This window comes from Enhydra lutris, unplaced genomic scaffold (genome assembly GCF_002288905.1).
Source record: "Enhydra lutris kenyoni isolate GAN:26980312 unplaced genomic scaffold, ASM228890v2 scaffoldscaffold9, whole genome shotgun sequence".
NCBI lineage: Eukaryota > Metazoa > Chordata > Mammalia > Carnivora > Mustelidae > Enhydra > Enhydra lutris.
Genome location: NW_019154093.1, coordinates 32,618,885 through 32,633,378, shown reverse-complemented (window position 1 = coordinate 32,633,378; position 14,494 = coordinate 32,618,885). Strand labels below are relative to the sequence as shown.

General features: G+C 38.5%; 1 protein-coding gene across 1 annotated transcript in view; it reads right to left on the bottom strand.

Moving 5' to 3' along the window:
• Positions 1–10,687: 10,687 nt before the first annotated feature.
• LOC111143702 (ubiquitin conjugating enzyme E2 U (putative)) overlaps positions 10,688–14,494 on the bottom strand; it is a 43,156-nt gene continuing 39,349 nt past the window's right edge. The window contains exon 8 of the mRNA XM_022497526.1: positions 10,688–10,773. Coding sequence (XP_022353234.1) covers positions 10,688–10,773 — 86 coding nt within the window. The remainder of the gene's footprint in view (positions 10,774–14,494) is intronic.

The following is a 14,494-nucleotide window of genomic DNA, read 5'->3' as shown; positions in this document are numbered from 1 at the left end:
TTTGCCATCAGACACACTCTAACGACTTTCCTTGCTGGCTAGATGAGGTAGGGGGCTATGTTGGAAAAGCCCACATGGCAATAAACTGCCTGCAGCCTCTAGGAGCTAAAGGAGGTCTTCAGCACACAGCCACAGGGCTCACAGTCTTAAGGACAGAAGGAAGGGAATTCCACTAACAACGGTAGTGAGCTTGGAAGCAGCCCTTCCCCGTGCAAGCCTCCAGATGAGACTGCAGCCCAGCTCACACTTTGATCACAGCTTATGGGATCCCAAGATGGGGATCTAGCTACACCATGTCTGGACTCTGGGCGCAGAGAAATGGTGGAACAATAAATATGTGTTGTTTTAAGCCATTATGTGTGGTGATTTGTTACACAGAAATAGAAAACTAATATAGAATAATATTATAACAGAAGTGCTTAATAGCCCACAGGGAAAGCTTCCTATAGAAGGTAATACCTGAGCTGAATCTCAAAGGATGGGTAGGTAACAGAAAGGAAAGGAAGAAAGGGTGTTTGGCATGAGGATATGAAGAAACACAGCAGCATACTTGTCAAATTTTTTTGCAATGAGGAAGGAAATAGTCATAAGCCACTAGGTCAGTGTGGTGTTTAGGGTATGAGTGGGAGAGTGGGAAGAGATGTCACTGAAAAAGCAGACAGATATAAGAGCATTAAGGACTTTTCCATGTCAAAGAGTATAAATCTTATCCTGAATGAAATGGAGAACAAAGGATTTTAGACTCAGAAAAACATAAGCAGATGTGAGCTGTAGAAAGAAGTCTGACAAAGCATGAACCGAATTATTGTAATCATCAAATGAACCAAAAGATCTCTTCCACTGGTGCAGATGTGGGGGTGTGGGGAGGACAAAGGTTGCAGAGAGCAGAGAGTTCATGGAGGAAGCAGAGTCTGGCTGGGAAAGGCAACATTTCTTACCAAGGCTTGCAGGTACCCTGAAATGCAGAAGGCAGAGTGGAATAGAGCAGATTGAGGCTGGCAAGTCAGATGAAGGAATCTGAGTGGTACGCCAAAACAGGAAGGAGAATGAGAAGTAGAAGCTGAGCCAAAGAAATGCAAGTAAGATGTATGGAAACTGGGCTCTTAGAAAACCACTGGATGAAGTTTGCTGCCTGTGCCTGGCATGCCTATGCTGTTGTGTTTGAAGGACAGGGGTCAGTGAAATGTGATAACTAAGACTTCTAGTACTTTCCTGTTCACAAAGAATGTTTGCATACATGGAGTCACTTAGTCACAAGAATACTTTGTGTTAGGACAGAATATGAGGAACAAGTATTTACTGAACATCTTCTATGTATTCAGTACTGGCTGAAGATGTAGAAACTGAAACTCAGAGGTTAAATGCCTTTCTCATAACTGCACAGACCTGTTATCTAAACACAAGTTCTCTGACCCCAAATGTTTTGCTTTCCCCTCTATACTAGTTGATTTTTATAATAAGTTACCAACTCTTTTCCTAATCAAGACCCTCCCTCAACTTATCCCAAGTATTTCTTTCTTTTTTTCTTCTAAGGTTTTATTTATGTATTTGAGAGAGAGAGAGAGAGAGAGAGAGCAAGGGGACACAAGAAAGGGGAGTGGCAGAGGGAGAGGGAGAGGGAGAAGCAGGCTGCCCCTGATGTGGGGCTCAATCCCAGGACCCCAGGATCATGACCTGAGCCAAAGGCAGACATTTATGTGACTGAGCCACCCAGGTGCCCCCCCCAATATTTCTTTAAAAAACATTAATTTTAAGGAAGATCACCAAAAACCATTATTCCTTTCTTTTCAACCATATTGCATATATCTCTGAATCTACAGGGACCTTTAGGGATTGGTTTATTTGGCGTTTCTTGTTTTGAATGCTTTTACACACCTTGAAACTTAGCCTTAGAATTCCAAATTGTACATTAACCTATTAAAAGATGGTGAGCTTCAAAGGGTAAGTAATTCCATTTTTTTTCCAAGCTCCAATTCCTATGTAAGTAATTTACTGAATTTATTTTGTTAGTCAGAAAGACTTAAAGCAACCTTAAAAGGAGAACACAAGATTAGGCCTCACAGATTTACATTTACCTGAACTGAAAAAAATTTACATTTATTATTATAACTAATATTTTAGTTCTGAAAACAAAGCCAAACAAATAGGCTGAACTGCATGTACTTGGAGTTGGGCAGAGTCGAACTCTTTCAGTTAGATATTTGGCTCTGGAAGGCATTCTTCTACTTTCTCTAGCCAGCCGAGCCACAGTAGCTGCATACCTAGAATGAGAAAAAGAAGTCATCTAAATTTCCAAATGAATTCTGGGAAGTGTACATCACTTTTGAGAAAGATAAAGCAAACATATTAAATCAGACAGACAAACAGAATAGCGGGGTTTGACTGTGGTGCCATTCTGAGTGTTCACTAGTGTAACGGTCAACAGAAATTATTCCATTATGTTTCCTAGCAGAGTAGTCATTGGGAAAACAAACAAATATGGTGTAAGATGAACACTGTAAAAGTAATAAAACATCAACTGGTAAGGGAAGGTGCATTTGTTTCCCAGGGCTTCCTTAACAAGTTTATTCTCTCACAGCTCTGGAGGCTTTTTTTTTTAAGATTTTATTTATTTATTTGACACAGAGAGATCACAAGTAGGCAGAGAGGCAGGCAGAGAGAGAGGAGGAAGGAGGCTCCCCGCTGAGCAGAGCGCCCGACGCGGGACTCGATCCCAGGACTCTGAGATCATGACCTGGGCCAAAGGTAGAGGCTTAACCCACTGAGCCACCCAGGTGCCCCTGGAGGCTTATTTTATATTTGTTTGTTTGTTTAATTTTGTCAATTTGTTTAATTGGAACTGGTGTTAAAATTTTCTTCACCTATTGAGATGATCATATGATTCTTCTTTCTTACTTTATTTTATATTGTTTGAATTTTTCAAATATTAAACCAAGGTTACATTCCTGACATGAACCCCACATGGTCATGTATAATTATCAATTATTTATTATCTTATTATTAAATTTGTTATTATACATATGGGATCCAATTAGCTAAAATCTTTACATCAATTTACATGAGATGTATTTATCTGTAATGGGGTTTTTCTTTCTGGTACTCTTTGACTTTGTTACTGATGTGATAACAAAATAGTCATTTTGTTTCTTTTTATTTTATCAGGTATTTATTCAGGTATAATATACAGTGTTTTATTAGTATCAGGTATACAACATAGTGATTCAACAATTCTATACATTACTCAGTGCCCCTTGTGATTAGTGTACTCTTAATCCCTTTCACCTGTTTTACCCATTTCCCCACACACCTGCCCTCTGGGAACCAAATTTGTTCTCTACAGGTAGGAGTCTGTTTCTTGGTTTGTCTCTTTATTTTTCTTTGTTCATTTGTTTTGTTTCTTAAATTCCACATATGACTGAAATCCTATGGTATTTGTCTTTCTTGCACCGACTTTTTTGCTTACCCCTGTACTCTCTAGAGCCATCCACATTGTTTCAAATGGCAAGGCTTTTTTTCTTTTTCATGGCTGAGTAATATGTATGTATGTATGTATGTATGTATGTATGTATGTGTGTGTGTGTGTGTGTGTGTGTGTATCTCACTTCTTCTTTATCCATTTATGAGTCAATGGCCACTTGGGCTTCTTCCATAGTTTGGTTATTGTAAATTCTGCTGCAGTAAACACACTGATGCAGATATCTTTTTGAATTACTCTTTTCCTATTCTTTGGGTAAATACCCAGTAGTGGAACTACTGGATCATAGTGTAATCCTATTTTTAATTTTTTGAAGAACTTCCATACTGTTTTCCACTGTAGCCACACCACCTTACATTTCCACCAGTAGTGGATGAAGAGTTCCTTTTCTTCCTCACCCTTGTCAACACTTGTTGTTTCTTGTGTTTTATTATACCTATTAAGTTAAAAAGTATAACTAGCAACTCAAATGAGTGTTCATCTTAAATTCTTAATAATTTTGTTGGCACTGTAAGTTGTTACCTATTCTTGAAAAGCAGCTTTACGTATGTAACGAGGGTTATAAAACTTAACTGTATCCCTTCCATCTAGTGATCTGATTTTTTGTAACATGTTCTAAGGATACTTCGTGGCTTCCTGCCTGTTTCTCCCTTCAGGTGGCACACAATCTAATATGCCTCTGGGAAACCACAGCCCTTCTTAAATTCACCCCTGCTCAGAGGAAGGCCCAAGCTAAACTACGTATCATATTTCTCCGGCCACAGTCGGGGGTGGGGTGGGATAGGGTGCTGATGGGGAGAGGAAGGTGGGGAGAGAAAGAGAAACAGAGAGACCTTTCGCAAGAGTGTTCTATGTGGGTGCAGAACCAAAGGAACAAGTCTCTTAAAAAACCAAACAAACAAACCTGGTATGTGTTTTTGATTCCTATCAAAATCCTCCCCCCTTTTTTTTTTGGAGAGGTAAAGGAGGAAGTAGCTTTAAGTCATGGTGTTTATAATATAGAATGCCCCACCAGATTCTGTGCTACAACCAGAAATCCATGATAAAGTTTTAGGGTACATTCTGAGAGAAAAGTTGATTAAATGAATTGAACCCATCAAAGGTGAACAATAAAAAAATGTGGAATTCATTAAAAAAAAAAACAGTTGAAAGAACTGGATGTGTTTATTCTGAAAAAAGAGAAAACTTAAGGGGATTTAGGAAAAAGCTATTTTCTGAGACTTAAAGGATAATTCCACAAAAAGGAAGAGCCTTATTTGTGTTGCTTCCAAGGACAAGTGGAGATACTTTCTTTTCTGCCACAACATCACTGCTCGAGCCACGCCTACTACCCATATCCAAAGCCATCCTCAGTGTTTGAGCTGGCAGTGGATCTAGTAGACAAAAGCATGGGTTGTAGCATCTGCAGGCCTGGATTTGAATTTCAGCTTGGTCACCTTCAGAATGTGCAGACTTAGGGAATTTTTTAAAAAACTTTTTCCTGTACATTCTCTTTATAAAATGGAGATATTTTCTCATTTTCTGGCTGGTTTTGCAGACAAATGTATAAAACACATAGTAAGGACTCAATAAAAATCTTAAGTGAATGAAAGGAACCTAGAATTATTGAGTTATCGTAAGGTATTAGATTTGAGCTAGATATACGGGAGATTCCAGCTATTTAAGTGGTCCTTGAAGTACTGAGCTCCCTGTCTCTAAAACCATTCAAGCAGAGATGAAGTAGTTGCTTGACAGAAATTATTTTTTTAATGGGATTTTTTCCCCTCTGTCTATATATTTTCTCTGTGTCTCTATTTTAAAGGGATGTTTCCAGTGCCAATTCTAATGCTTCTCTCTTTAACCACAAGATGGCATTCAAGGTTCAATCTTTGGGGAATAAAATAAAGCCAGCATTCCTCCTTAAAAATATGCATTAAATATATAATTATGTAAATCTATAAAAATAACATTTAACTTCAAAAACCCTGAAAGGACAGCACAAACATACATTAAATTAATGTATTCAGTATACATGTTTTCTACAAAACTGGAGAAAAGGGAATCAAACATAGTAATCATATTTTTGTGAGTTAAAACACTACAAAATCAGATACAGGAACTTAGAAATAATATATACTAACCCCTTAATTTAAAATATGGTACAACTATATATGTCCATAGTATATTTTATAAATATAGGAGTGTTTTATGAAGGAGAAAAGAGCTAACATTGTTTAATAATAGAATTTGAGATTGACCAAAAAAACCTTTTCCATAAAAGGTAGATTTGGTTTGTGCTTGCAGTTAGGTAAATCATAGTTTCACATTACCTAAAAATTTTAAGCTTTTAATAAGCATATATTAATAGGAAATTAGGAAATAATTTAGTTTTAGTTTTCAAATACAAAATGCATTTATCAGTAACTTTGGGCAAGCTGGCTAATCTCACGTTTCTCTCATTAATACACTGTTGATACATCGATGTTTCCAGACTCTCTGTGGAGAAACGTAGGGGTGACAACCCAGATGAAGAGGGAGGCTGAGGATTTTGTCTCAAAGCTGTGTCTGTGTATAACAAGGACGTGGTTCGACTTGGCCTGTGGGTTGGCTGGCTACGGCTTTGCGGGAGGCTGAGGGGTGCGACTGTGGGCTTAAACTTAGAGGTATAATCTTCAACTCCGCAGCATGGCCAGTATGCCATTAGGAAATGAAAGAATGTCTGGCACATAGGAGGTGCTTCACCATTTAGTTTCTGTCCCTTCTGTACCTCTGATGTGTAGACAAGAGCGATACTCTTCTCCAAAGCAGCAAACAATGTAAAACTCCAAAACCGATAACTTCTATTTAGATAACTTGCTGTCCGGCAAAGCTTAGGTTCCTGGCACAGTATTTCCATTACCACATAAGCACTCATTAGCCACAGAGTATGACATAAACAGTTTTACATGTGCATAAGGAAGAATATTTAAGAAACAGCTTGCACTACCTTCTGGTTTTTAATCTTTCACTCTTTCTCCGGAGAAAATAAATACAAACTACTGATTCATCTCTAGATTCATATTCTTTCCCATGTCTTAGTAGAAATAAAGCATTTGCATGAATAGTCAAGAGACAGGCAAAGTAACAGGGGAGGAAAAAAGGCCTCAGAAATGATCAAATGACCAAACCAAATGATCAATTCATGAATATTTATGAGCTGCTTATAATGACAATGGGTTCCTATTAATACTAACTAAAAACATGTGTACAACTTGATAATTTGCATAAAATATTCATAACAGTCATTTATATCTCCAGTTTTCAATCATTGTTATATAACTATACCCTTAGAATTCCCCAAATAGAACCATTATCTTTCTATTAGAATTGGCCTTATTTCAAGTCAGCATCTACATTTAATTTTTCTAAAAGTTAACTGCCTTCACATCTAATTCACCTATTAAGTGAGAAAACAGGGTAAGTATGCACCATTCAACAAACACGACTGAGTGCCTGCTAGATGCCAGGTGCTGTGCTGAGAATAGAAAGCCACAATAATGTCTTGCCCTGGTCCCTCTCCATGAACTGATCAATTTCTACACCACAGGTGCTGAAAGAGACAGGGACTGAGTGCAAGGAAGGAGAGCATGGGGGATGTGGAAGCCTGACTCAGGGATCCTGTCACAAAGAGATGTTGGGCTGGATTGTCACGCCATCCTTGTGATGCACTTTGCCAAGCAGCAGAGAGCACAATGGCAGAAAAGGGATAAGAACCACATGTATGCTGGAATTAAAAGAAATGTGGTTGTGATAGGCAGCCGTGCTTGTGTTCTAACTGGAGAAAGTGTGATAGTTCTTAACCTGTTTCTGACAAAGACTATATTTATTCTCTGAAAAGTTGGGGAGTGTGAGTTTTTGTCTCCTCCTCTCCTCGGAACTAATATTTATTGACTGTCTCTAAGTCAACACTCTATGACTATATATCTGTGATCTCAAGAGATCAAATGTGAAACAACTTTGCAAGGTAAGTCATGTTTATCTCTAATTAGCAGATAAGGAAACAAGCTGAGAGTGGGTATGAATTTCTCTAAGATCCATCTGACCCTAAAGCCCATGCTTTCCTCCCACCATGCTATCTCCAAAGAAAGTGTTCTGTCGGAAAATGGAACTAGGGCCACAGTAGGAAAAGCATGAATAATAGAGAAACTTCTGAGTACTTACTATACACTAGATACTGTTTGAAGAATTTTACATGTATTATTGTATTAATCCTCACAATCTCCTTGAGCGGTAGGTACATTTATCACTGCCATTTAACAGATAAGGAGACTGAGGCACAAAGTAATCTAATAACTTGCCCTTGCTCTGTCAAGGTGTTGGTAACTGGCAGAGCCAGGACTGAAATTCAGATAGTCTGGCTCCTGTGTCCCTGTGCTTAAGGACTCCACATTCCACCTTCTCATTCAGACCAAAGCCTAACTCTAGACCACCAGCAAAGACCCTGCTGGAAAAGATATCCCAGGCAGAAGGCACAAAGTGGTGAAGAGATCTTATGTCCCAAAATAATAGTGAGAAAAAAGAACTTAGTGTGGCTTAAGAATCAAGTCTTGATTGATGAGGAGAGGGAGAACAGTAGGAGGAGGGATAAGAAGCAGGAAAGATTGGTCTTTTTCCTTAATGCTATGCAGATGAAAGGCTGTTGATTTGCATTTTCTGGCTTTTTTTAAAATAGGAAATTTCTGTGCAAAAAAAAAGTATTTTCAGTATTAAAACAGAGAAATGCATAATGGTATTATATTGAATGTATACACCAATCAGTCACTTGCAAAGATGCCTAAATGTTTTCTACTTGAGTCTCTAGGAGTTGATCACTTTAGTATATTGTATTTTGACAGAACATAAGACGTCTAATAATTATTTGAAAAAGAAGTGGATTCCCCATACCTTAGATTTTTACAACATATTGTTGCATATTTATGCCACAATAAAATTCAGCCAAATGCAATATCTTTTAAAAACTTTAGTGTTTTGGTGCGCCTGGGTGGCTCAGTGGGTTAAGCCGCTGCCTTCGGCTCAGGTCATGATCCCGGGGTCCTGGGATTGAGTCCCGCATCGGGCTCGCTGCTCAGCAGGGAGCCTGCTTCCCTTCCTCTCTCTCTGCCTGCCTCTCTGCCTACTTGTGATCTCTGTCAAATAAATAAATAAAATCTTTAAAAAAAAAAACTTTAGTGTTTTTATATTAATCAATTCCAAAATTTAAAAGAGTTATCATTTGATCCAAATATATTCTCATCAACCACCAGATGGCATAAGGTGTGAGGGTTGTATTCTGACAGGGTCAACCATGCACATGATAATTTGACCTGTAACTTCAAAATAATGTATTTGGAAAAATGTTCTAGCACTCAAACAGCTCACAATTATTTCAGCCATATGTAGAAGTGGATGGATAAGTTGAAAATGACACGGCCCTACTATTTCTAAGTGTGGGGTTCTGTGGGACGCTGGCATTACATAATGAATCAGTGATCAAACGAATAAAACAAAGCCGTTCTGTTAAAGGAAATAAAAAAGGAAGTCATGTCAAAGCAAAATTAACCTTATATTCTAAGTAGCTTTCTTTAACTCTAAACGAAACTTGAAACACGCCTTCAAGAAAAAAAAAAAATGCTTGTACTCCTTCAAATTCTGCTTTAAAAAACTTCTCTACTGCCTATAATTTATTCTGAAAGCAGAAAAGTATCGAATGCAAAAGCTTTTCTCCACTTAGGCCTGAAGGGAAGTTGTCACAGAAGTCAAATGAAAAAAGAATATCCAACTGAAAAACCCAATCTGAGTTATGATGTTAAAGGGTAGGAAAGTATATTTTCTTAAGAACTTCAATTTCTACACAAATTCAAAATACAGCACATTATTTTTATTAATCCTGTATTTCCATTTGTTAGCAAGGCAAAGAGCTAAAAACTAAGGTAAATGAGGCAAATGCCATAAAAAAAATAGGAGGGATCTTTAATTATCCTTGCATTGTGTAGAATATTTACTGAGTACTTTGAAATAAGCATACTAGAATAAATAAGTACTATAGCCAAGCCAATATCAGAGAGCTGAGAGGCAATGTTTCCTCTACGATGACAAAAAACAAAAACTGCCTTTAGGACTCAAGTGACCAAAGATGAGCTTAAGATCCCTTCAGTGTGGTCTAATAGTCATTGATTTCTGGAGATACTGTAATAGTTTATTTTCAAATTTTACTATATACTTCCTTGTTAGATGAAATAATTTGGTTCCTGAATGAAAAATCTGTGGAAGAGGGAATCACCAACGCGCCCTTTTCCTAGTTCTAAGTCGCGTATTGATAAGGATAATGGGAACAGGAGTAAGAGAATTAATGCAGAGAGTACTGTGAGAGTGCTTCACTCATGCCCATCTCTATTTTGGGCAGTCAATAGGTGAAAACTTGGGGCACCTGGGTGGCTTAGTGGGTTAAAGCCTCTGCCTTCGGCTCAGGTCATGATCCCAGGGTCCTGGGATCAAGCCCCGCATCCGGCTCTCTGCTTGGCCGGGAGCCTGCTTCCTCCTCTCTCTGCCTGCCTCTCTGCCTACTTGTGATCTCTGTCAAATGAATAAATAAAATCTTAAAAAAAATAGGTGAAAACTGATGAAGGGAGCCCTCACTAAAATGGAGTTGGGGGGGGCCAGAAGGTGGAGCTCTATTACTCACATCAACGATAAGAACTGTCCATTACAGACTCCAACAGAAGAATCATCAACAGAAAAAAATCCTCAAAATCCTCAATCACAGATTGAGGGAAGGATATACATTCCATCTACTGTAAGAAACTGACTACTCCAGCAACTCAGCCAATGACCAAGAAGCATCATTCTGAACACTTGCTTTTCTCCAAAGGACTTCCTTTCAAACTCCTCCCAACTTCCTCCTCCTCTACAAAGCGACATTCCTCTTTCTATAATTTCTTGGACTTGCCCTGTGGTTTAGACCTAGCTTGCAAATCCTCAATTGCTATTCTCTGCTATTCCTAAATAAACCCCCTTTTGCTGGTCAAATAACTTACATTTCTAAGGTTAATAGTAGCAAAGATGTTTCCCACCTGGGTTCATAGGAAAGGAAAAAATGGCATGTCTAATTCTTATTCTTATGTTTAGAAAAGGGCATCCGTTGTTACTTCCAAAGATTTCTTCTGATGATTCAGTTAGACAGTAGAAAGTAGAATGATATATTTCAATACAAAGTACTTACTTTAAATTCCATTCTTTAGGATGTTTTAATTCAGCTTTCTTCCATTTATAATACTCTACAATAAAATCTGGATCTTCAAGCACTGAAATTAGAGTTTTGAAAAAGGAGCATTCTTTAATAATAGCTCAAAGTTTAAAATAATTTACTTTTCATTAAGCTGATATATGGCAATGATATACCCTATATAGTCCAAGTCATACTACAATGCTCACTTTACAAATTTCTTCCTTTGCCTTGAACTTTGAAACAAGTAGATTTTTCTTCAAAGTTTTCATTATAACAACACTTGTTTATATACCATTTACAGTAATGAAGATGACATTAAAATAACTCAGACAGAAACTACAGACACCATAGTTTAACAAAGTCCTTATTCAGCACTATGAGTAAAAAATAAAATCTTGGAGTTGGAAGTGACATTACGTAGGTCTTGATCTTCTACAAAGCAAGATTTGTCAATGGATGATCACAGTCCAGCCTCTGAATGAATCAATCCCTTGCCAATGACAGAAAACTCCCTTCCCTGTGGTTGGGAAACTGCCTATTCCATTGCCAGATAGTAGGTCATAATGTCTTTCTTAATCTGAGTGCTGAGTTTCCACTGATCCTAGTTCTGACCTCTGGAGCAATACTAACCAGGCTCATCCTTTCCCCATGGGAGAGGGCCCTTCTAATATTAAAGATAGCTCTCAGAGCAGCCTCAGTTCCCTCAACTTTATCTTAAGATATGGCTTCTAGAGACCTAACCATCATGGTAGTGAACTTTGTTAATGTTCCTATTAAAGTTCACATCCAGGGGTGCCTGGGTGGCTCAGTGGGTTAAAGCCTCTGCCTTCAGCTCAGGTCATGATCCCAGGGTCCTGGGATCGAGCCCCACATCGGGCTCTCTGCTCCGCGGGGAGCTTGCTTCTTCCTCTCTCTCTCTGTCTCTCTGCCTACTTGTGATCTCTGTCTGTCAAATAAATAAATAAGATCTTTGAAAAAAAAAAAGTTCACATCCAGAACTGGCTCAGGATCTTGATTTCTTTTGAATAGCAAAGGTGTAAGCAGGTTAGTACCTCCTTTGACCTGTGTGTTACACTTCTACCAATTCATCTCAGATCTGCAGTAGTATTTTCTGGAAACAACATTGCACCACTGGCACATACATTCATTGTTAATTATAAGCCTTATGCCTTTAATCAGATTAACTTAAAATTTATTGAAAGCCAGATTATATGGGGTGCCTGGGTGGCTCAGTCATTAGGCATCTGCCTTCAGCTCGGGACATGGTCCCAGGGTCCTGGGATCAGGCCCCACATCGGGCTCCCTGCTCAGCAGGAAGCCTGCTTCTCCTTCTCCCACTCCCCCCTGCTTGTGTTCCCTCTCTCACTGTGTCTATCAAATAAATAATCAGATCTTAAAAAAAAAAAAGCTAAATCATATACACACACACACACACACACACACACACCTTATCTATCTATCATCTCCCTCTTTCTTATAATTGTCCTGGTTTAGTCTTGAACAATTTAACTGACCAGATGTTTTCTACTAGTCTTACCTTTATCTGGAGCTTCCTTCAAACAATGGTTCATTAACCTCTGCTAGCCTGATGAAATAGGTCATTGATAGAAACAATTAAACAGAATAGTTTTCCTTTTCTTCTATTAATATTACATAATTTTCACTAGCTACAGCTAGTTTCTGGCTTTGACTTTTTTTTCTTCCTTCACACACACACAAATACACATACATTCTTTTTTTTTTTAAGATTTTATTTATTTTATTTCAGAGAGCACAAGTAGGGGAAGGGGCAGAGGGAAGGAGAAAAGAAGGGAGCACTGGGTGGGGCTCAATCCTAAGGCCCCAGAATCATGACCTGAACCGAAGGCAGATGCTTAACCAACTGGATTACCCAGGCACCCCTATTAAGAACATACATGTTCTTAATATCCTTTATTAATATTCTTTTTGTTGGTATTTAGACTTATGCTCCTCCCCTCATTAAGGAAGGCAATCTGAGCTCTGCAGGGTTCTTAGTGAGGTCTCATTATTTCCTTTAGATGATTATAATAGCTAATAGTAAGAGAGTTCTTCCTACACATTGGGCACCTGTAAAGTAGGTGGTTACCATTACAATATACATTTTACAGAGGAACAAATAGAAAATTGAGTAATGTCTTCTCATTGGGGCTATTCTTACCAGTTAGACAAAATTTAAATTTTAGGTTTCTATTCAAGGATGATTAATCTATTTCCTTACTTTTTTTTTGCAATCACCTTTCCCACATTTTCTATTTGAATATATACATTAGTCTTTTCCTTATATGTTATGAAACCCCAAATGGCATGGTCATCCTTTCTGAATATTTCCATTAATCTTATATCACTGACTCATTTTCTTCCTTACTTTCTCTACTATCTGAGAGACAAAAAATGCCACAGTATTTATACAAACTTTTATTTTAATGCTTCCTATTTTATTCCTATAATTTTTTCATTCGGCATTCTGCCATGCGACCATAAACTTCTTAAAAATCTTCTCATAGTACGTATGTTGTCTCTAACACACAGTCCATTGTCTAGAGATGGAAGATGCTCAATGAGTGATGGTGACAGGAGGGAAATAACGCAGGCGGAAGGGGCACATGAAAGCAAGTAGGAGGAAAGGACCAGTGAAATTTTGTCAGAAGTTTTTGAAGCTGAAATTCCCCATCATGACCATATCTTGTCCTTGTGACAGTTTTATAGTCTGTGGTATAAAATCATTTTCTAGAGCGCCTGGGTGGCTCAGTGGTTAAAGCCTCTGCCTTCGGCTCAGGTCATGGTCCCGGGGTCCTGAGATCGAGCCTCACGTTGGGCTCTCTGCTCAGCAGGGAGCCTGCCTCCTCCTCTCTCTCTCTCTCTCTCTGCCTGCCTCTCTGCCTGCTTGTGATCTGTCTGTCAAATAAATAAAAAAATCTTTAAAAAGAAAAAAAGAAAGAAAGAAAATCATCTTCTATGGGCTCCATAATATACTTATTTCTTCCCTTCCTTGTAAAGATCACAGTACATCACCTTTACTTTGTTTTTTCCATGACACATCTCTTGTCCAACATCTGTATAGGTTGATCTAAAAATTTTTTCCATGGCTGGGACTGTCACATCCAAAGAAATGTAATAGGATCAACCTGCCTTAGCACGTTTTATCTTCCACAAATATTATCTCATACTAACCATAGAACAACTTAAAATACAGTGGAATGCTTCTGTCAGTGGAAAGAAATGAAAAACGAGGCACAAAGAGTTAAATGACTAACCTAAATTCATTTAACTGTAGGTGGCAGAACCAGGACAGAACTATGGAGTCTCTAACTTCCACTATTGCGCTCTTCCCACGGCAGCCTTTCCAACCTTGGTTGCACATTGTAATCACCTGGGGAGCTTTAAAAATGGCTACTGCCGGGTCTTGCTCCCAGAGATCCTGATGAAATTAGTCTGGGGGGTGTGCCTTTTACATGGGAGTTTTTACAAGCTCCTCTGGTGGTTCTAAGGAGCAGTGAAGACTGAGAGCCCCTGCATCACAATGAGATGATGCTGCCTCTTGCATCTGAATGCATTCTGGAGATATTTGTCCTTATTTCTGGCTCAAAGACTCAAAGAATGGAAGTCTTTTAGGGTGAGAGCAAGCATCCCCATGATGTTTCAGGGTGTCTGGTCTGTCTGATGATAGCAAACAAACACCAGGATGCCTCCACTCAGTATTACAGAGTACACTGGTCTGAAGGATTTCTTTCCTTTAACATAAACATTTCCTTATGGGGATCATATTCTGTCATTAG